The 24,310-nt window shown below is 42.0% G+C and overlaps 1 protein-coding gene across 2 annotated transcripts in view; it reads right to left on the reverse strand.

Moving 5' to 3' along the window:
* Positions 1 to 5,389: 5,389 nt before the first annotated feature.
* The window catches only part of LOC144502996 (sarcoplasmic/endoplasmic reticulum calcium ATPase 2), a 99,286-nt gene continuing 80,365 nt past the window's right edge, over positions 5,390 to 24,310 (reverse strand). The window contains exons 16-21 of one of the 2 annotated variants that reach the window (XM_078227465.1): positions 19,616 to 19,818; positions 17,507 to 17,592; positions 13,545 to 13,678; positions 12,055 to 12,172; positions 10,558 to 10,678; positions 5,390 to 6,190 (exon numbers count right to left, since the gene is read on the reverse strand). In XM_078227465.1, the coding sequence (XP_078083591.1) occupies positions 6,162 to 6,190; positions 10,558 to 10,678; positions 12,055 to 12,172; positions 13,545 to 13,678; positions 17,507 to 17,592; positions 19,616 to 19,818 (691 nt within the window). In that variant the 3' untranslated portion in view covers positions 5,390 to 6,161. Of the gene's footprint in view, positions 6,191 to 9,527; positions 10,679 to 12,054; positions 12,173 to 13,544; positions 13,679 to 17,506; positions 17,593 to 19,615; positions 19,819 to 24,310 lie in introns of those variants that run through there. The other variant, XM_078227464.1, reaches the window with a different exon arrangement.

A 24,310-nucleotide genomic window follows, 5' to 3' on the forward strand; every position in this document is an offset into this window, starting at 1 on the left:
CATTCTAAATGGAAAGAAAATTTTCACTTTCAGCTCGTGACTCAATGAAAAAAATCAAAGTATTTACAGCATGGGCTTCACAGTGTAACCCTGTTGAGATGCAATATTTTGGGACACCATTGCCTAAATCCAAACTTGTGATTAACAAAACGACTGCTCCAACTTGAAGGATTCCAATTCTTTTTTTCAACCATTACTGCATTGCGACATTTGCAGACGACACAAAGATAAGTGGAAAAGTGAATCGTGTGGAGGGCATAGAAGGTCTGCAGAGAGATTTGGACAGGCTGAATGAGTGGGCGAGGATCTGGCAAATGGAGTATAACGTTAACAAATGCGAGGTTATACACTTTGGAAGAAATAATAGCAAATTGGATTATCTAAATGGAAAGAAATTACAACATACTGCTGTGCAGAGGGACCTGGGGGTCCTTGTGCATGAGACGCAAAAACCCAGTCTGCAGGTGCAATAGGTGATCAAGGCGGCAAATGGGATGTTGGCCTATATCGCAAGGGGGATAGAATATAAAAGCAGAGATGTCTTGCTGCATCTGTACGGGGCATTGGTGAGGCCGCAGCTGGAATACTGTGTGCAGTATTGGTCCCCTTATTTGCGGAAGGATATATTGGCCTTGGAGGGAGTGCAGAGAAGGTTCACCAAGTTGATACCAGAGATGAGGGGTGTTGATTATGAGGAGAGACTGAGCAGATTGGGTTTGTACTCGTTGGAATTTAGAAGGCTGAGGGGGGATCTTATAGAGACCTATAAGATAATGAAGGGGCTGGATAGGGTAGAGGTGGAGAGATTCTTTCCACTTAGAAAGGAAACTAGAACTAGAGGGCACAGTCTCAAAATAAAGGGGGGTCAGTTTAGGACAGAGTTGAGGAGGAACTTCTTCTCTCAGAGGGTGGTGAATCTCTGGAATTCTCTGCCCACTGAAGTGGTGGAGGCTACCTCGTTGAATATGTTTAAATCACGGATAGATGGATTCCTGATCGGTAAGGGAATTAGGGGTTTATAGGGATCAGGCGGGTAAGTGAACATAGAACAGTACAGCACAGAACAGGCCCTTCGGCCCACGATGTTGTGCCGAGCTTTATCTGAAACCAAGATCAAGCTATCCCACTCCCTATCATCCTGGTGCGCTCCATGTGTCTATCCAATAACCGCTTAAATGTTCCTAAAGTGTCTGACTCCACTATCACTGCAGGCAGTCCATTCCACACCCCAACCACTCTCTGCGTAAAGAACCTACCTCTGATATCCTTCCTGTATCTCCCAACACGAACCCTATAGTTATGCCCCCTTGTAATAGCTCCATCCACCCAAGGAAATAGTCTTTGAACATTCACTCTATCTATCCCCTTCATCATTTTATAAACCTCTATTAAGTCTCCCCTCAGCCTCCTCCGCTCCAGAGAGAACAGCCCTAGCTCCCTCAACCTTTCCTCATAAGACCTACCCTCCAAACCAGGCAGCATCCTGGTAAATCTCCTCTGCACTCTTTCCAGCGCTTCCACATCCTTCTTATAGTGAGGTGACCAGAACTGCACACAATATTCCAAATGTGGTCTCACCAAGGTCCTGTACAGTTGCAGCATAACCCCACGGCTCTTAAACTCCAACCCCCTGTTAATAAAAGCCAACACACTATAGGCCTTCTTCACAGCTCTATCCACTTGAGTGGCAACCTTCAGAGATCTGTGGATATGGACCCCAAGATCTCTCTGTTCCCCCACAGTCTTCAGAACCCTACCTTTGACCCTGTAATCCACATTTAAATTAGTCCTACCAAAATGAATCACCTCACATTTATCAGGGTTAAACTCCATTTGCCATTTTTCGGCCCAGCTCTGCATCCTATCAATGTCTCTTTGCAGCCTACAACAGCCCTCCACCTCATCCACTACTCCACCAATCTTGGTGTCATCAGCAAATTTACTGATCCACCCTTCAGCCCCCTCCTCTAAGTCATTAATAAAAATCACAAAGAGTGGAACTGATCCACTTCAGATCAGCCATGATCTTATTGAATGGCGGGGCAGGCTCGAGGGGCTAGATGGCCTACTCCTGCTCCTATTTCTTATGTTCTTATTTTTAAAAAATGCTTTCTGCCTTTTTGAGATGCCACACTATTGCCTGTTCACATTTTTTTAGAACACGTTCTTGTTCATTGCTAACTTTACTCCATTGCACTACACGCTGTGAAAAACAGCATTTCCCCACCACAATGCACACTAACTCCCAGTACTCTCAGCATGGCACAATTGCAGTTCCTGGAAATCCATGGAACACTGCAATCATAGACCATGCAATCCAGTTAGAATAGTGCTGCAGTGTGCGCAGTGCTCTGTAATATTGGTGCACATGAACTCCTAGTGAAAATTAATTTCCTGAAAACATCTTATTGGAGAGAACCCACTGTTACTGAAATGGATAAAGTCACCTTCCACAGTTCTAATGGTCCAAATTAGAATTTGAGGCCCAAATTCAATGACAGAGTCAAATATCCATCAGCAACTCCCACAACCATTAGCGATTGGTCTCACAACAGACAAGAAAAGGTTCAAAAAGCCAATGAATCCAAGTTCAAATTACATCCCCACCTAGTTCCACATTTAAAATGAAATAGAAGATGGCAACACGTGCGCGTGTGTGTATATGTGTGTGTGTATATGTGTGTGTGTGTGTATATGTGTGTGTGTGTATATCTGTGTGTGTGTGTGTATATGCGTGTGTGTGTGTATATGCGTGTGTGTGTGTATATGTATATGTGTGTGTGTATGCGTGTGTGTGTGTATATGCGTGTGTGTGTATATGCGTGTGTGTGTGTATATGTGTGTGTATATCTGTGTGTGTGTGTATATGCGTGTGTGTGTGTATATGCGTGTGTGTGTGTATATGTATATATGTGTGTGTGTATGCGTGTGTGTGTGTATGTATATGTGTGTGTGTATATATGTGTGTGTGTGTATATGTGTGTGTGTATATGTGTGTGTGTGTATATGCGTGTGTGTGTGTGTATATGTATATATGTGTGTGTGTATATGTGTGTGTGTATATGTGTGTGTGTGTATATGTGTGTGTGTATATGTGTGTGTGTGTATATGTGTGTGTGTGTATGCGTGTGTGTGTGTATATAGAGAAGTTTTTTTTTTAAACAAAAAGGGACACTCACCTAGTGATCCAAATTCAAACTTCACAAATACAAGAATGAATAAAGTTATTCTGTATGTCAAGTTCACTTGAACGCAAATGCTTAGGATCTATTTTTCTTATCTGCATAACGTATATTTCAATTCCTTTTTGAATATTTCAACCAATTCAATAGTTTGCCTTGAGGCTGTTTCTTGTTCGTAGGTTCAGGGATATAGATAGCACAAGGAAAACATGAGTGCTGAGACAAAAGTAGAAGATGACCAAAAGCATGGCCAGAGATTGTGTGTTAAAAAGACTGGGTGGTGGGAGGGGTTTAGGGAGTGTGCGGCTCTTGCAGCTGATGACATGGTGGCAAAATGTGAATGGAGGTGGAGATACACAAGAGATTTGAATCAGGAGGAAGATGATTTATGGTGGGGGGTGGGGAACAGAGGCAATGTGGGTTACTGCTGTGGAGAAGAGACTGTATGGGGTAAAAACTCAATAGACAACATTGACATTTTTTAAAAAATTGATTCATCAGGCAACTGGGAGCCAAAGTAAGACAACCACAATAGGCAAATGAGAAAACATATGCATTATGAGAACATGCATAAACAAGGCAGGTAATGTTAGACAAAAGTAATTTTGGAAAAATAAATTGCACACCAAAAGAGCATTCAATAGGGTCTGATTCCCTTCACCACAAAAATATGTTACATATAAAATTGTGATTTGATATTTGCCTTTATGTTGTTTAGTTCACATCTCGGTCACTGAATGTGGGTAGGAATAAAGAACCATAGAAAAGCACCATGCTGCAGATCTACCATTTTATGGACTAAAACAACAGCATCACGATTTGACAGAACCAAATTAAAAAGATAGGCTGTGCTTTTCTGGCTGTGTTGTGCCTAACGCAGGTTGTACTGGAGTGGAGTGAGGTCGGAAAATCACGGGTGAGGGGTCTAGTACATTCAATGCTGGCACAAAACCCTGTTGTGATCCTCCCAGTCACCGCACCCACACGTAATCTGGTTCTTGCCCCCAGATTTGCATATTTAAATAAACTCCGAGGCCACTGAAGCCCCTGGGTGGTTACAGATATGGCTGGGCAGTAGCCACCTGACTGTGCCAGGGTGTCAAGTCAGGTGGACATGTGGGAAGTCATGAAGGGGTTGGGGGGGGGGGTTGGGGGCGCAGCCAGTGCTGATGATCTATGTTGGGAGTGGGGGAAACATGTCTTCAATAAAGGGGGTTGGGGGGGTGCAGATGTCCATGGAGGGAGGGGGGGGGGGTCCTTCAATTTCACAGATCAGGGCACCCTTTAAAAAAATGGCGTTCATTTTCTGTGCAGCCGGACTTGCTGATGTGTTTAGGCCCTACCCCGCCTCAGAACTTGTGCAAACCTCGCCCCTCTCCCAAAAAATGACTAAGTGTGGGAAAATTGTATTCCGATTTGCGTCGGAAATGGCAGTGCGAACCACACCAGTTCTTCTCACTCAAAATGACACATTTATTTTTTGGAAAGCTTCCACCCATAGTTCGTTCAGTGTTGTGCATGCCTAGTTATGCTAACTTGAAGTTATTCCTCAAGTTAAAATCAGCTGATGGCTTATAACTGTGCTCTGCTTCTCCTAATGCAACTTCACATAAAATTTCACTCCATGTAGATGAAGCCACGTCAATGAGGGGGATTCAAAAACGACACTAGCTACTTTCAAAACTGACATCAGTTGCAGTACAATATGTGGGAGGAAAACAAAGAAAAAATTGAAGTGAAAATTCCTCAGGGTCTCAAGGATCTGGAAGTCCATCTTTATCTGACTAAACCTTAGACAATGTAGAATGCAGTTTTGTAGATTGTTAGACATTTTTTCTCAAATGATTATATTGCTGAGATTGTGGAGTAAGAGTAAAGTAGCATCCTTTATAATTTAGTAAAACATTTACTACACGGGCATCCTTATTAAATCAGTACTAATTATAAAATGAAGTCTTAAACCAACTTTTGAGAATAAATGGAAGCTTTCAGGGATAAGCTTATTGAACTGCAATACATTCTCGGTGGCATACGCAAGTATCTTATATATGCAGAGTTCTTGGTTAGATGGGGGTACAACTAATTAATCATTTATAATTTTCCAATCCTTTCGATACCACACAAAACAGTATTTAATTTCACAGCAAGAACAACAGATGTCTGGTTACATTTAAGTGAAAAACATTTGCATTTTAAAGGAAACATCAGAGGATGTAATGTGGGTAACTTTATTTACCTGAATTTATGAAATCTGCATGTTACAATGTCATCACTGAAATAAACATAGGATCTTATTTACAGGTTTTCAACATTAAACATGCTGTTTTCTGGCAACTGACAGGTTCTTTTTAAATCTGCATCGCAATTTTCTTATTGCACCAACGCTTCTGTTAATGCGCTACAACTTAAAATAGTTAACTTACAGTGCAAGAGGGAATTCTCTCATTTTGTCTCACACCAAAAGAGAAAACAAACTTTCCTTAGAAAAAATACATTGAAGTTATGAAATCATCAACCTACAGGATGTAATTTACATTCATGATTTGTATCTTTCATCTAGGTTTTTCATAAATATAGTAGCATTTTGTACATAGCCATTGTTTTTTATAAAGTAGTTCTTCTTTTGTCTTGATGACCCAATACACAGATTCTGTTACTTAAAACAGAAGGCATGCATTTTTCATAATGTACAATTTATAAATTCAAATGAAATTTTACAGAGTTGTGAGTCCTCAACAGTTGGTGACGTTTATCTCTTTAGCAAAGAACCCGACTTCTCTGGAGTTTTGTAAAGTTCACGAGGATGTATTGCACAAATGTACAGATTCTCTCAAGTCCTAAATTTTAAACACACTTTTCCTCCAAATAGCATACTATTGTTGCACATTATACATGCAATGGTCTTGGTAGTTGTGCTTTAAAAACACACATGCACGCGATAACAAAAGAACCTTAGTTTTCTGAAAATTGTTAAGGGAATTACTTGTTCTCCTCTTCATCATCCATAACTGTTGAGAAAGGAAAAGGAAAAATTAGCCGGTTGCTCACATAACGGTTTTTTTTTTGAGCATCCAAACTAAACAATCTGCTCGAGAAGTGAAAGGGAGCAGAGTGCTGGACATCGCCTGCTGACAGTGACAGAAAGCACTTCCAAGAGAGGGTAATACACAAGCCATTCTGAAGAATATGAACTGCACTTAAAATAAAACAGGCAACTTTCGTTTTGTAAACACTTAAAGCAACAGTGCTACAGATAGTTACTACATACCAGAACTGTTTTAAAGAAGCAGTAGGAGTGAATAAAACATGCACACACAAACTTTCATTAAAACTGTGGGAAAAAGAATGACAGACTACTGGCACCAATTGCAAACACTGCTGTTTATATTCCTATCCCATGGGAAAGGGACATACTTTGGTTCAATTTTAGCATGACAATTTCCCCATTTTTTTCACCCACAATTCTCAAACTGTGTACACCCATCCCACACTGACATTTGTTTTTTTTAATTTTATGACACACGCAGTCAATCTGCTGGGCTGCTGTATGAGTAGTTTGATCATCTGGCCACCTCTCCCTTCCTGACAGAATCTCTTGTGTACGTTTTCTTGACAAATCTAAAATAGTGATTCCCCCTGTGCCAATCAAGTTTTGAGCTGTGGCCCTATCGCTCAGGTTTAAGCAGTGAGCTACCCTACCTGTTTCCCCCTTCTCAATTTTCACTCTTCTGAAATGAAGCAATTCCTTGGATACAAGTCGTTTGATGGCAGGCATCCTCTAGTTTCTCACCCAAGTGAGCATAATTTATATGCAAACTTCAACATTGAAGAGGGTATATGCCATTGTCACATCTGATCTTGTTTTGATCCAATATCAGGTTCTTACTTATGGCATGAATCACTTTGAATCTGGTTGATTTTCTGTCCCACTAGGCAATTGTAGCACCTGCTACCACCACAGCTGAGATCAGAGCAGAGTGAGATTAAATCAAAATTAATCAGAGTCTATTTGGTTATTCATTGGGTAAACTGGCTAAGCAAACCTAGGCACTCCCAAGTGAATTCCCAACAATGGCAACAAAACAATAACTCTGAGCAAGATCCTTTTTGCTTCCTGTACTGTTACGAATAACTATTTTGTCCTGGTCATGTCATCTTCATTTCTAAATACCGAGCGAAACTGGTCTACCTCAGTGAATTAGCTTGTTTTACTAGGTGGCCAATTCTTGTTTTCATTGATGTCATCCATTTTCATGGTAGAAGTTTTTAAAAAAAATAAAGCTATGACAATTTAAGCAGATTACTTAAATTGGATTGTAATCAAGAACATAAGAAATAGGAGCAGGAGTAGGCCATCTAGCCCCTCGAGCCTGCCCCGCCATTCAATAAGATCATGACTGATCTGACGTGGATCAGTACCACTTACCCGCCTGATCTCCATAACCCTTAATTCCCTTACCGATCAGGAATCCATCCATCCGCGCTTTAAACATATTCAGCGAGGTAGCCTCCACCACCTCAGTGGGCAGAGAATTCCAGAGATTCACCACCCTCTGGGAGAAGAAGTTCCTCCTCAACTCTGTCTTAAACCGACCCCCCTTTATTTTGAGGCTGTGTCCTCTAGTTTTAACTTCCTTACTAAGTGGAAAGAATCTCTCCGCCTCCACCCTATCCAGCCCCCGCATTATCTTATAAGTCTCCATAAGATCCCCCCTCTTAGCATCTAGAAGTACTCCAACGAGTACAAACCCAATCTCCTCAGCCTCTCCTCATAATCCAAACCCCTCATCTCCGGTATCAACCTGGTACAGAATAAAATTAGCAATTCAAGTGAAACTAGAAGAATATCCTTCCTTTTTTCCTGAAAATTGAAGGGATAAAGCCAATAAATAAGAAAATAAAAAGTGTGCCCATCTAATTGTTTTCAAGAAAAAAATATTGTAAATGGGAAATGTTGCCTTTGAATAAATGTTCTCAATGATCCAGTCCAGAATTTCTCAAATTGAACTCAAATACATCCCCAGTTGACAGGAGGACAGTGCTGCTGTTGCATGATGCAGATGGTATTCAGATATAAGGGATAATCTTATCAAGAAATGGATGCCACTGTCAATCCTTTAGAACCTCACATGCACACTTGGCCACACCAAGTAAAAACAAGCATCATACAATGTGCTTTAATGAGAAGATGGCCAGTCAACAGTATTTTAAAAGATCTCAAACAAGCCTAATGTTAAGCACTGTGGGTCATTTAGTGATACATGCCATGATACACGTTATTCTTAATGCTGAAAGCAGCTGAAGAAATATCTGTTCCCTTGTGGAATGTTAAGATAAAGATCTTGCTATTAAATCTACTTCAGTAATTTCTACTTCTAAAATCACATTTTTAAAAAAATCACCTTTATCTATAGATTTTGAATCAGTAAAAAAATTCTCAACTGCTTTCATTTTATTTTTCTATCTGGATTAATGTGTATGAAAGCAGAGTGTTATTATACAAGCATGCTTCAAGTAGTCTGATCCAGGATTCAGATACAATGGTCACTTGTAGATTCAAAAAATATACAAATTACAGTTTAACACTCAAAATTTGGGATGCCAACATTTTAGTGAAGATTTCTCCAGTTTTATTTAACCCTAAAAAAGGCCTGAAATATTCATAAAAGTTTAACAGCAAAAGAGGTATTGGATTAAAAAAAAATCCTGCAAGTTTTGACAGCTCTATAAAAACACTTGCGTTGATCTAACATACCAGAATCCTGGACTAAACTCAGGAGAGTAAGTGTGTCCGACATCCGGAACTGGAATTAGGCAATTACAAAAATGTAAATATACTCACTTTAGATGATGAATTTTGGAAGGCGTTGAAGAAAACACCATTGTTAGGTTTGTTAACACATGTAAAAATCACCTCACTTAAATGTCACTTTAGAAAACATGCTTTAGAACACTATTACCCAACATTTAGATTATTACAGTTGTAAACAGTTAGTAAGATGATAGTATGTTAAAATTTACTTTTAGTTCTATACATGTCAAATGAGTATTTGGTAATGTGCTACTTACAGCTTGCACCTAAATTTTCTAGTTTTAAAATATCATTGTTGCATGTCTGTGCTCAGCATTAGCATCTAGAAGTAACAATTAGCTTCCAGCTACTTAAGTGTTTTCAAATACATGTGAGTAATAAATAGTTCTTCAAACCATGTCCAAGTTTGTGTGACAACTAAGAGACCAACAAATAAGACCTAAAAACAATTGATCCTGCAGGGTTTTTTGTATTGCATTTGAAGAAACTACATGAAGCAGCCTGGTTAAAAGAGAGACATTGAGAATTTCCTCTCTGTTGAGACCAAAACATTTTATTTTTGACTCATGTGAATTAACCCCCGATGTAGAACACATCCAAGGTAAACTGGCAAAGAAAAAAAAGTAAAGAATCCCATCAAGACCGTTACAACAAAATACAAATCAGCACTTTAAATAAATACCATTTAAACTTATTGGCGGAGGATAAACAGCAATATGGGGTGAGGGGGGTGGCGGTGGGCAGGGAGAAATAGAGTGTTCTGCACAGGCAGTAATTCGCATACCTCAAACAAGGTTGGTCTGTAAACATGACAGAGTTAAGGACACAGAAATGATTACAGGAAACAATACTAACAAGCTGGTTGAGGTAGCAATGTTCTGCTGAGTGCAGAAAATAAGGAGTTCGGAACTAAAAACCATTTGACAGAAGGCACAAAATAAAGTCTAAAATAGAACCCAACCAAAGTAGCCATGCGGTGATATACCATGCAATCCTCTTTTTTTTCAAAATTTCCAAAAAGAATTTAACATTCAATTCAATTTCTTTAGCCAAAAAAAATACACCCGTCAGCTCATTGGTTCTCAATTTATACACAAAAGATGAACAAATTAGTAAACAGAACACATCTGTACATGCTGTTTCATCTACAAAAACAAAATATTGCAGAAAATAGTATTAATCTCTGTACACGCCAATGCACAGTTTTTTTTTAAAGTTTTTTTTAAAATTGTGTAAAAATCAATCCTGTTTCATTCTGGAGTTCAGGAAAAAAATATTAACTTCATCCATACATGGGTTCATATGAAATTCAGCAGAAACAGACTCTTGGAATCAAGTGTTTAAATGATAAAAATTTTGGTCGAAGTTAATCAAATGCCATGTCTTCACTATGCCAACGACAGCTCTATGTCAGTCAAGACCAGAACATTTCAGCAAAATTAGTGTCTGTGCTGTAAAGCCAGAAAATCAGGGGCACAGAAATGAGCACAAAAGGCCAGGAAATCCCCTCTGTACATGCTGAGAAACCACACAGTTTGTCACTAGGCAGAGTATACTCTTTACCCGGTTCAAGGTAGTTACGAGCAATAAATTTGAGTGTCTCATCCAGCAGAATGACAGGTAGAGAGATTTTCAGCACCATCAGCCACTGTGTTACGTCTAGAGGTGTAATTTGGAAGATGAGCTGCAAAAAGTCAGAAGAGAGTTTTATTTATTAATGTCAGAAAGAGTCTTACATTACCACTGCAATGAATTCACTGTGAAAATCCTATCGTCGTCACACTCCGGCCCTGTTCGGGTACACTGAGGGAGACTTTAGCATGGCCAATGCACCTGACCAGCACGTCTTTCGGACTGTGGGAGGAAACCAGAGCACCTGGAGGAAACCCACACAGACACAGGGAGAACGTACAGATTCCGCATAGACAGTGACCCAAACCGGGAATCGAACCCAGGTCCCTGGCACTGAGAGACAGCAGTGCTAACCACTGTGCCACCATAACGAACTACAGAATGAACCAATTAGCACAATAAAAATCAACTTTACTTTTCAATGACCCAAAGTATGCAGAAAAGTACAGAACAGTTCCTATATTAGGCCCTTTAGTTAAAGTTTTTAAAGTTTTGTCACAAGTAGGCTTACATTAACACTGCAATGAAGTTACTGTGAAAATCCCCCATTTGCCACACTCCGGCGCCTGTTCGGGTACACAGAGGGAGAATTTAGCATGGCCAATCCACCTAACCAGCACATTTTTGGACTGTGGGAGGAAATAGCAGCACCCGGAGGAAGCCCACGCAGACACGAGGAGAATGTGCAAACTTCGCAGAAACAGTGATCCAAGCAGGGATTTGAACCTGGGTCCCTGGTGCTGTGAAATTTAGTTAGTTTCTCTCTTTAAAATCATATATAATATTTTATTGATAGCTTGGGCAGGGTTTAAACTAGGATTTTTACATTACACCGTGTCAAATTCCAAAAACCGAGAACGAAACGAGAAGAAGTGAGAGGCAAAGGTGTGTGGGTTAGGTTGATTGCCCGAGCTAAAATTGTCCCTTAGTGTGAGGGGCATTAGCAGGGGAAATACATGGGGTTACAGGATTAGGGCTTGGGTGGGATTGTTGTCAGTGCCGGCTTGATGGGCCGAGTGGCCTCCTCCAGTACCATAGGGATTCTATGCTGCTGCTGTCAGTGTGCAGAGTTGTTGGCCTCTAATTGGCCAGCAGCTCTGCAAGGCAGGATTTCATTTTGGAGATGGACAGAAGTCTCATTTCATGCTAATTAAAGGGCTGTCACCCAAGAAATTTAATTGAGGCAAGCCAGCTAAATGGAGGCTGGTTTTCCCCCACTGCTTATGCTCGGGTGCAGAGAGCACACCCATAAGTGCATAATCCAGCCCCATGGAATGTAGAATAGCTTGTATAACGAAATTAAAATCGCACACAGTTGCTAGCAAAAGCAATGGCATAGTATTCAAGATAATTTTCACTGAATGGATTCTACAGTGGAATGCAAAACTTCTAGGTGCTGTACAGGACAAAGCAGGTGATCTGACTCACTGGTAGTGGCTCCACATATAAAATGAGGAAGTGAAGAGACATCGACAGGCAGATTGAACCCAATAACCAAACGTTTTCCCAGGGCGGCATCTTCAACAATGATTGGTTCTCTGATAAACTGAAAGATAAAAGGGAAACAGGTTGCTCCAAAAGCAATTGCTTGTCAAAATCAATTCCATCCCAATGGAGTTGCTAAATCAACCAAAACACAAGCAAAATATTGCAGATTTCAGAAACAAAACCAGAAAAATGTTGGACATATGCAGCTGGTCAGGCAGGATTGTGGAGAGAAAGAGAGAGTTGATGGCCAGAATTCTCTGGCCGTTCATGTCAGCAGGATTCTCCAGTCCCACCAGCAGCGCACCCCCAACCGCGGGTTTTTGCAGCGGTATGGGGGTGACATTAATGCCATTGACAGCAGTGGAACCAGAGAATCCCACCACCAATGAACAGTGCGCCGCCTTGAACCACCAGGAAACACATGGCTGGGAGGCTGGAGTTGTTTCAGGCTGATTACCTTTCGTCAGAACTATTTTGCACTCCTCATTCATATTGCCTGACCTGTTAAGTGCTTCCAGCACTTTATTTTAACCTCCACCCAAAATAAAACCTGTTTAAAGAAAAGAAAATCACGTTGCAAAGGCATGGAGCTCTTGTAGACAGGAGAGCGATAAGCGAAATATAATTCTTAAATATTTTTCAGCAAGAAAAATGAAGGCCTCATACTTTATTTTCTGACTAGGAAAACAGCTTCTTCCTCAAGCTTTTTGCAAAAAAAAAATCTGCTCCAAGTGTCACTTGTGAGCCAGCTGCTGGGAGGTGAAGAAGAAATGCAAAAATTGACTAATTGTAAGTATCAACAGTCTTTGGAAACACCTAAACACAGCCTGATGGCTCCACCCAACGACTGCGCCCCCTCACAAATCAGTGCAAACAAATGTGGAAATTTCCAGCAAGGATGAATCAGCATCTGCCACATTATGACACATCAGGAACACCTATTACCACAAAAGGAGAGTTACAAGCTCCCAGCAGTAATTCTTCAACATTAAATTTCACATAAAATTGGAAACACAATGTTTTTACCACCCACACTGGCATAAATTGAGTAAAAAAAACATTGCAAACACCAGGTAAGTGAACTTGGTATCAGCGTAAAAATTCAGAGCAGATTGGGCAGAGGGTTCTCATTATGGGAACAATAGTATTTGGGTATTTGAAAGTTGTAACATCTTAAAATTCTACAACCCATAACTGTAGCAGTTTATCCACACAACATATCAATGTCATTGAAAATGATCATTCTTGCCATTTGAATTATGTAAATACATTTTGACAGGAGTTCAATGAGCATCTATAGATTAATCATCGATAAATCCATTGCTCAACCATCTGCCTCTCTGTAGTGAGTTGGTTTTTTTTCTTGTCCCACAAAACAAAAATTACTCGAAGCACAGCATTTCAAGGGAAGCGATTGCAATATTTCTAACCTGTTAAGAGCGTTACACATCTCAATAGTCACCAGGACAGAGAGTGCCATGGTCATGGGGTAAGGCGATTCAAATATTTCACAGTCAACATCTTCAAAGTCTGGGTTTTCTGGATTGCATTGTAAAAAATGGCTCTGTGGAAACGCAGACAAAATATATACTGGCATTAATTACAATCAAAAATTTTTAAAGGATGATAAATGCGTGGCTGAGGGATTGGTGCAGGGGGCAGGGATTCAGGTTTCTGGATCATTGGGACCTCTTTTGGGGCAGGTGTGACCTGTACAATAAGGACGGGTGCACTTGAATCCCAGGGGGACCAATATCCTGGCGGGGAGGTTTGCTAAGGCTACTGGGGAGAGTTTAAACTAGTATGGTTGCGGGGTGGGAATCAAATTGAAGTGACTGGGAGAGAGGAGGTTAGCTCACAAATAGAGAAAGCTTGCCGACAGTGTGAGAGGGAGGATAGGCAGGTGATAGAGAAGGGGAGCGCTCAGATCGAAGGTTTGAGATGTGTCTATTTTGACGCAAGGTGTGTTGTGAACAAAGTGGATGAGCTTAGAGTGTGGATCACTACTGGAAATATGATGTGGTGGCCATTACAGAGACTTGGATGACTCAGGGACAGCACTGGTTACTTCAAGTGCCGGGTTTCAGATGTTTCAGAAGGGACAGGGAGGGAGGCAAAAGAGGTGGGGGAGTGGCACTGTTGATCAGAGATAGTGTCACGGCTGCAGAAAAGATGGACATCATGGAGGGATTGTCTACGGAGTCTCTGTGGGTGGAGGTTAGGAACAGGAAGGGGTCAATAACTTTACTGGATGTTTTCTATAGGCCGCCCAATAGTAACAGGGATGTTGAGGAGCAGATAGGGAAACAGATCCTGGAAAGGTGTAATAATAACAGTTGTCGTGATGGGAGATTTTAATTTCCCAAATATTGATTGGAATCTCCCTAGAGTAAGGGGTGTAGATGGGGAGGAGTTTGTTAGGTGTGTTCAGGAGGGTTTCTTGACACAGTATGTAGATAAGCCTACAAGAGGAGAGGCTGTACTTGATTTGGTATTGGGAAATTAACCTGGGCAGGTGTCAGATCTCTCAGTGGGAGAGCATTTTGGAGATAGAATTATGATCACTAACTCCTTTACAATAGCATTGGAGAGAGATAGGATCAGACAAGTTAGAAAAGTGTTTAATTGGAGTAAGGGGAATTATGAGGCTATCAGGAAATTGGAGGCTTAAATTGGAAAGAGGTTTTCTCAGGGAAATGTAGCAAATTTTCAGGGAATATTTGTCTGGAGTTCTGCATAGCAATGTTCCAATGAGACAGGGAAGTTATGGTAGGTTACAGGAACCGTGATATACAAAGGCTGTAATGAATCTAGTCAAGAAGAAAAGAAAAGCTTACAAAAGGTTCAGGGAGCTAGGTAATGTTAGAGATCTAGAAGAGTATACGGCTAATAGGAAGGATCAGGAGGAAATTAGGAGAGCCAGAAGGGGCCATGAGAAGGTCTCGGCAGGCAGGATTAAGGAAAATCCCAAGGCATTCTACAAGTATGTGAAGAGCAAGAGGATAAGACGTGAAGGAATAGGACCTATCAAGTGTGACGGTGGGAAAGTTTGTATGGAACCGGAAGTAGCAGAGGTACTAAATGAATACTTTACTTCAGTATTCACTATGGAAAAGGATCTTGGTGGTTGTAGTGCAGACTTGCAGCGGACTGAAAAGCTTGAGCATGTAGATATTAAGAAAGAGGATGTGTTGGAGCTTTAGAAAAGCATCAAGTTAGATAAGTCGCCGGGACCGGATGAGATGTACCCCAGGCTACTGTGGGAGGCGAGGGAGGAGATTGCTGAGCCTCTGGCGATGATCTTTGCATCATCAATGGAGACGGGAGAGGTTCCGGAGGATTGCGGATGTTGTTCCTTTATTCAGGAAAGGGAGTAGAGGTAACCTTGGAAATTATAGACCAGTGAGTCTAATCTCAGTGGTTGGTAAGTTGATGGAGAAGATCCTGAGTGGCAGGATTTATGAAGATTTGGAGAGGTATAATATGATTAAGAATAGTCAGCATGGCTTTGTCAAAGGCAGATCATGCCTTACGAGCCTGATTGAATTTTTTGAGGATGTGACTAAACACATTGATGAAGGAAGAGCAGTAGATGTAGTATATATGGACTTCAGCAAGACATTTGATAAGGCGCCCCATGCAAGGCTTATTGAGAAAGTGAGGGGGCATGGGATCCAAGAGGACATTGCTTTGTGGATCCAGAACTGGCTTGCCCACAGAAGGCAAAGAGTGGTTATAGATGGGTCATATTCTGCATGGAGGTCGGTCACCAGTGGAGTGCCCCAGGGATCTGTTCTGGGACCCTTACTCTGTGATTTTTATAAATGACCTGGATGAGGAAGTGGAGGGATGGGTTGGTAAGTTTGCTGATGACACAAAGGTTGGAGGTGTTGTGGATAGTGTAGAGGGATGTCAGCAGTTGCAACGGGACATAGATAAGATGCAAGACTGGGCAGAGAAGTGGCAGATGGAGTTCAACCCAGATAAGTGTGAGGTGGTTCATTTTGGCAGGTCAAATAGGATGGCCGAATATAATATTAATGGTAGGACTCTTGGCAGAGTGGAAGATCAGAAGGATCTTGGGGTCAGAGTTCATAGGATGCTCAAAGCAGCTGTACAGGTGGAGGCTGTGGTTAAGATGGTGTATGGTGTACTGGCCTTCATCAATCGAGGGATTGAGTTTAGGAGTCGTGAGATAATGATGCAGCTATACAAGACCCTGGTCAGACCCCACTTGGAGTACTGTGCTCAGTTCTGGTCGCCTCATTACAGGAAGGATGTGGAAGCCATAGAAAGGGTGCAGAGGAGATTTACAAGGATGTTGCCTGGGTTGGGGAGCATGCCTTATGAGAATAGGTTGAGTGAGCTCAGCCTTTTTTCCTTGGAGAGACAAAGGATGAGGGGTGACCTGATAGAGGTGTATAAGATGTTGAGAGGTATTGATCGAGTGGATAGTCAGAGGCTTTTTCCCAGGGCTGAAATGGTTGCCACAAGAGGACACAGGTTTAAGGTGCTGGAGAGTAGGTACAGAGGAGATGTCAGGGGTAAGTTTTTCACTCAGAGGGTGGTGGGTGCGTGGAATGGGCTGCCAGCAACGGTGGTGGAGGCGGATTCGATAGGGTCTTTTAAAAGACTTTTAGATAAGTACATGGAACTTAGTAAGATAGAGGGTTATAGGTAAGCCTAGTAATCGCTAAGGTAGGGACATGTTCGGCACAACTTTGTGGGCTGAAGGGCCTGTATTGTGCTGTAGTTTTTCTATGTTTCTAAAGACTCTTCTAATGGTTCAGTGGGATGAGTGCGCAATTGTCATGTGGTACTTCTCCAAATAGAACAGGAAAGCTCCAGATTTAATCTGTGACACAAGTGGTGTCAGCTGATTTGAACAATGGGGACACAGGCCTCAGTGTTCCGAGGCTTGGAGGGAGAAAATTATTATTCAGTGATCTGCTCTACAAAACAGAAACTGGACAACAAAAAACTGGACACAGCCTCAACTGTGATACACTCCACAAATGAGAGCCTGTCAGCATTTATGATATAAAGTGCATGTTAATGGCCCATTTAGGTGAGTTATTGGCAAGTTACTCGGGCCTGTGGAACAGCTATCAACGATACACCAATTTCAGTAATAAAAGGTGCAACTGAACTTTAAAAATCAAGCAATGCCTTTGTTAGGACAAGCATTTGCCTCTTTAGGTTTAGAGCATTAAACTTAGTCATTACATGCAGGTCAGGTAAATTACTTGATGTTTTCTCCACATACAGCAGTTTTAGTTCACTGTCCAGCATATATTTGCATTTTAAGCACCACAGGATATCCAAAGTTAGCCTTTTGGGAATGAGTACACAAATGCTTTCACGTTAAAAATATAACTCCGTGAAACATTACCAGCTGGTAGTAAGTAACTCTCGGTCCATCTTCAGCAGCTATGAACCACCAAGCTGCAGCACCAACTGTAGCAGCGCCTACATAACCTGATAATGGATGACAGGATAAATTAATTTCATTTATTTTAGGGATACAAAATTTAGTCCTTAAATCTACATTGTAAATAGCTTATCGCAGGCACTGAAGCCAAGATACATGACATCCTATTTACATTTCAACATCAAGATCCCATCCCTTTGATCAAGGATAATTGCATACACAAAAACCACTCTGCAGCTAAATGCACAAAAATACAGATAAAATGTGTCTGATTTTATGCAGTGTTGTTTGGTAACCCAAGACCCTAAAAATATCATATTAGCTATTTGGATTCGGATTGAAAATGTTCAGTTTGTTTCCACCTTGTTGGGGAACCTACACTGAACCTACTCTGATCCCCTCTGAAATCACTCCAAAACAGCACATGCCTGGAGAAAAGACTGAACAAAATAATTCCGCAGACATTATCCCTACCGTAGATAGTCATTATACTCTGTTCACAAATGGATAGAGTGGGAGACATAATGTGGAGATGCCGGCGTTGGACTGGGGTGAACACGGTAAGAGTTTTAACAACACCAGGTTAAAGTCCAACAGGTTTATTTGGTAGCAAATACCATAAGCTTTCAGAGCGCTGCTCCTTCGTCAGATGGAGTGGAAACGTGCTCTCAAACAGTGCACAGAGACATAAAATCAATTTATAGAATACGGATTAGAATGCGAATCTCTACAGCCAACCAGATTTTAAAGATACAGACAATGTGGGTGTAGGGAACATTAAGCACAGGTTAAAGAGATGTGTGTTGTCTCCAGACAGGACAGCCTGCAAGTCCAGGAGGCAAGCTGTGGGGGTTACTGATAATGTGACATAAATCCAATATCCCGGTTTAGGCCGTCCCCATGTGTGCAGAACTTGGCTATCAGTTTCTGCTCAGCGACTCTGCGCTGTCGTGAAGGCCGCCTTGGAGAATGCTTACTTGAAGATCCGAGGCTGAATGCCCGTGAGTGCTGAAGTGCTCCCCGGAGCACTTCAGCAGTCACGGGCATTCAGCCTCGGATCTTCAGGTATGCATTCTCCAAGGCGGCCTTCACGACACACGACAGCGCAGAGTCGCTGAGCAGAAACTGATAGCCAAGTTCCGCACACATGAGGACGGCCTAAACCGGGATATTGGATTTATGTCACATTATCAGTAACCCCCACAGCTTGCCTCCTGGACTTGCAGGCTGTCCTGTCTGGAGACAACACACATCTCTTTAACCTGTGCTTAATGTTCCCTCCACCCACATTGTCTGTATCTTTAAAATCTGGTTGGCTGTAGAGATTCGCATTCTAATCCGTATTCTATAAATTGATTTTATGTCTCTGTGCACTGTTTGAGAGCACGTTTCCACTCCATCTGACGAAGGAGCAGCACTCTGAAAGCTTATGGTATTTGCTACCAAATAAACCTGTTGGACTTTAACCTGGTGTTGTTAAAACTCTTAGAGTGGGAGAAACAGTAGTGTAGCAGTAATGTCATTGGACTAGCAATCCAGAGCCCAGGTTAAAGCTCTGGGGACACAGGTTCAAATCCCACCATGGCAACATGAAAGGTAATCTCAGTAATGGTGATCATGAAATCATTGATTGCCGTAAAAATGAAAAGCCCACCTGGTTCATTAATATTTTATGGGTGGCACAGTGGTTAGTGCTGCTGCTGCACAGCACCAGGGATCTGGGTTCAATACCAGCCTTGGTGACTAAATGGGCCTCAATGGCCTTTTCTGCACTGTAGGGATTATATGAATCTATGAAATGATTTAAAATCAAAAGGGGAGTAGAAAAAAAGTGAAAGACTGTCTACAAGGCACTTGACCAAACAAGCTTCAAATACACAAATCAGAATGGAAGAATACACTTGTGTCTTTTCTTTAAAAAAGTTAGCAGTCAAAGCTTCTCAGACTTGACATTAAGCTTATGCCAAGGTGAAGGTGGTTCACCAGTACATTGCACGGTCATAGTTGAACCCAAAAGTGATTAAAGAATCTTAGAGCACCTTACTGGCTAACTCCAAAACAAATACTCACATCCAATAGCCATATAGCGGAAGAAGAGCCAGCCACTGATCAAGGGTTCCTTAGGACTGCGAGGTGGTTTGTCCATGATGTCTAGATCAGGTGGATTGAAACCTAGTGCTGTGGCCGGCAGTCCATCTGTTACCAGGTTCACCCAGAGGAGCTGCACGGGGATCAGAGCCTCAGGAAAGCCTAAAGCTGCTGTTAGGAAAATGCTGAGGAAGGAAAAGGTGATCAGAGATCAGTAATGTTTTCTATTAGCGCCACATTCTCATTACCCGAATTTCGTTACAACGCCAAGGCTAAAGTTTATCTTGGATCCTTGCTCCTAGTTCTAGAAAAGATAGTATTCTGAAGGAGTACAGCAAACGCGACTACCTGAAAGATTCACCTTTACAGGGAATACAAAGTAACTCAGCAGAATGTCCACATTTTAAATACATTTCCACACTGTTTGTAAGGGCTCTTTGAAGGGCAAATACAATATCTGTTCCAGTTCCTACCCATTTTTCAATGCTGCAATTTGGAATCAAGCCCAGCCAAATAATTAGCATTCTGCAAACCTGCCTTCAAATTATCCTTCGGGAAAATTAGGAATGCCACTAGAGCACATGGATGGTTTGGAGATTGTCTCAAGGGCAAAATCCATACAAATGGATAAATCTATATGAATGGAGTTGACAAACAGAAAATTGAATGACAGTTTCTTGATGTGCAAACAACAAGATGAGGGGAAAGTTAGATGACACTTAAAGAACAAAAAAAATCTTGTCATCTTAGCTTCCAAACTTGACCAAGTACAATACCTTTATTTCAGTCTAAGTACAGGAGTGCCTCCTCAGAATTCAACCAGGGCTGCTTCCTAGATTAGCTGATTACTAGTCCAAAGAAAGCAGCATTGTCTGATTTAGTTCTGGAAAATGAAGCAGGGCAAATACCCGATGTGAGTGAAGAAGTTTGGAAATATTGACCATAATATGATTCTGTTTAAAGAAAAGGGTACAAGATAAGGACACTGGACTAAAATGGCTCAAAAAGCAATGTTAAAATTAACTTGTTAGAAAAGTAACCAAACTGCTTTCTCAGCAACGGCGAACATTCAAATTAGGTCCAAGAATGAAAAGTAGACATTTTTTTAAAATGGGAAAAAAGGAGATCAAAATATAAGACTTCTGTGGATAAAGAGAGGTAAATTTATGATAGAAAAAAGGCACAGAAGTCAATAGTGGGGGACGCTCAAAAGGCCAGAATTATCAGAATGCAAAGTTTTTGGGGAGGGCAGGGTTATAGAGAAAGGAAAGGGATTTAAACTAGAGGATAATGATTTTAAATTGGAGGTGCTGGTGGACTGGGAGGCAATGCAGATCAGCCAGCAGAAGGATGATGGGCAGCGAGCAGGACTTGGCGTGAGTTAGGGTACGGGTTCATTTTGGGACAAGTTCTAGTTTCACGACAGCCGGGGGAGGCCGGCCTTAAGCAATCTGGACTAGACAAGACTGGAAGTGAAAAAGCAAGGATGAACATTCCTGCAGCAGATGGATCAAGCCAAGGATCCAGAATGGAAAATAATTTTACTGTAGTCAGAAATGACTTGAACTACGTGTGCAATCTCCACCAGAAAGGTGAAGCACCATCATCATACAAGGGAAATCTATTCTTACAATTGTAAGAATCAAACACACCAACATTGTACCTGGCCATCAATCAGGATAAAAAGAACATGCTTTTTTCTCGAAGCAACTTGACTATCATAGAATCATAGAAACCCTACAGTACAGAAAGAGGCCATTCGACCCACCAAGTCTGTACCGACCACAATCCCACCCAGGCCCTACCCCCATATCCCTACATATTTTACCCACTAATCCCTCTAACCTACGCGTCTCAGGACACTAAGGAGCAATTTTTTAGCATGGCCAATCAACCTAACCCGCACATCTTTGGACTGTGGGAGGAAACCGGAGCACCCGGAGGAAACCCACGCAGACACGAGGAGAATGTGCAAACTCCACACAGACAGTGACCCAAGCCGGGAATCGAACTCAGGTCCCTGGAGCTGTGAAGCAGCAGTGCTAACCACTGTGCTACCGTGCTGCCCACTGACTATAACTGGATTGAATTTGGAATAGCAAAGTTATCACAATAGGCCATGTCTTCAAACTGATAAATGAATTAGAACCCTCATCTTCATTTCAGTAAGTTTGCGGACGACACAAAGATTGCTGGAGTTGCGGATAGTGATGAACATGGTCAGAGAATACAGCAGGATATAGATAGGCTGGAACATTGGGTGGAGAAATGGCAGATGGAATTTAATCCAGATAAATGCAAAGTGATGCATTTTGGTAGATCTAATGTAAGGGGGAGCGATACAATAAATGGCAGAACCATCAGGAGTATAGACACACAGAGGGACCTGGGTGTACAAGTCCACAGATCCTTAAAGGTGGCAGCACAGGTGGAGAAGAAGGCATATGGCATGCTTGCCTTTATTGGATGGGCATAGAATATAAAAGTTGGCATATGTTGTTGCAACTGTATAGAACGTTGGTTCGGCCACATTTGGAACACTGCGTCCAGTTCTGGTTGCCACACTACCAGAAGGACGGGGAGGCTTTGGAGAGAGTACAGAGAAGGTTTACCAGGATGTTGCCTGGTATGGAGGGTCTTAGCTATGAGGAGAGATTGGGTAAACTGGGGATGTTCTCCCTGGAAAGACGGAGGATGAGGGGCGACCTAATAGAGGTGGATAAAATTATGAAGGAGGTGACGAACACAAGGGGTCACAGGTTCAAGGTGAGGGGGGCAAGGTTCAACACAGATGTCAGGGGGACGTATTTTACACAGAGGGTGGTGGGGGCCTGGAATGCACTGCCAAGCAAGGTGATTGAGGCGGACACGCTGGGATCGTTTAAGACTCATCTAGATAACCACATGAACAGACTGGGAATAGAGGGATACAAACGAATGGTCTAGTTGGGCACATGAGCGGCGCAGGCTTGGAGGGCCGAAGGGCCTGTTCCTGTGCTGTATTGTTCAATTATGTATATTTTTTAAAGTTACTTTCACTTCTCAATTATCAAAATCAATGGTTAGAAGGACATTCTCTCACTAGATGGCTAGTGTTATTATTTTCCTAATGCAACATAACTTTAAATGGAACTTTAACTTGCCCTTCAACTTCAGTTTTAAAAGACGGACAAATTGGATTTGTTTAACTTTTTTTAATAGTATTTTTGACATCTTTCCTGCCTGGGGAGATAAAAATTATCGGCACACAATAGTTCCAACAACACGCGAAAAGCCTGACACCATCCAGAACAAAGCAGCCCATCCACCACCTTCAACATCCATGCTCTCTGTCTCTGACACACCGTGGCAGCCTTGTGTACCATCTACAAAATGCACTTCTAAATACTCCTTAGATGGTGCCTTCCAAACCCATGACTTTACAATCTAAAAAGAATAAGGGTAGCAGGTACATTGGAACACCATCACCTGGAAGTTCCCCTCCAAGCTACTCATCATGCTGACTTGGAAATATATCACTGTTCCTTCACCTTTCGCTGGAACTCCCTCTAACAGCATGATGGGTATACCTACATCACATGGACTGCAGTGGTTCAAGGCAGCAGCTCACACCACCTTCTCAAGGACAATTAGGAATGGGCAATAAATGTTGACCTAGCCAGTGACACCCACATTCATAAGAACATAAGAAATAGGAGCAGGAGTAGGCCATCTAGTCCCTCGAGCCTGCCCCGCCATTCAATAAGATCATGGCTAATCTGAAGTGGATCAGTTCCACTTACCCACCTGATCCCTATAACCCCTAATTCCCTTACCGATCAGGAATCCATCTATCCATGATTTAAACATTTTCAACGAGGTAACCTCCACCACTTCAGTGGGCAGAGAATTCCAGAGATTCACCACCCTCTGAGAAGAAGTTCCTCCTCAACTCTGTCCTAAACTGACCCCCCTTTATTTTGAGACTGTGCCCTCTAGTTCTAGTTTCCTTTCTAAGTGGAAAGAATCTCTCCACCTCTACCCGATCCAGCCCCTTCATTATCTTATAGGTCTCTATAAGATCCCCCCATAGCCTTCGAAATTCCAACGAGTACAAACCCAATCTGCTCAGTCTCTCCTCATAATCAACACCCCTCATCTCTGGTATCAACTTGGTGAACCTTCTCTGCACTCCCTCCAAGGCCAATATATCCTTCCACAAATAAGGGGACCAATACTGCGCACAGTATTCCAGCTGCGGCCTCACCAATGCCCCGTACAGATGCAGCAAGACATCTCTGCTTTTATATTCTATCCCCCTTGCGACATAGGCCAACATTCCATTTGCCTTCTTAATCACCTGTTGCACCTGCAGACTGGGTTTTTGCGTCTCATGCACAAGGACCCCCAGGTCCCTCTGCACAGTAGCATGTTGTAATTTTTTTCCATTTAGATAATCCAATTTGCTATTATTTCCTCCAAAGTGAATAACCTCGCATTCGTCAACGTTATACTCCATCTGCCAGATCCTCGCCCACTCACTCAGCCTGTCCAAATCTCTCTGCAGACCTTCTACGCCCTCCACACGATTCACTTTTCCACTTATCTTTGTGTCGTCTGCAAACTTTGTTACCCTACACTCAGTCCCCTCCTCCAGATCGTCTATATAAATGGTAAATAGTTGAGGCCCCAGTACCG

Source organism: Mustelus asterias, chromosome 13 (assembly GCF_964213995.1).
Source record: "Mustelus asterias chromosome 13, sMusAst1.hap1.1, whole genome shotgun sequence".
Lineage (NCBI taxonomy): Eukaryota > Metazoa > Chordata > Chondrichthyes > Carcharhiniformes > Triakidae > Mustelus > Mustelus asterias.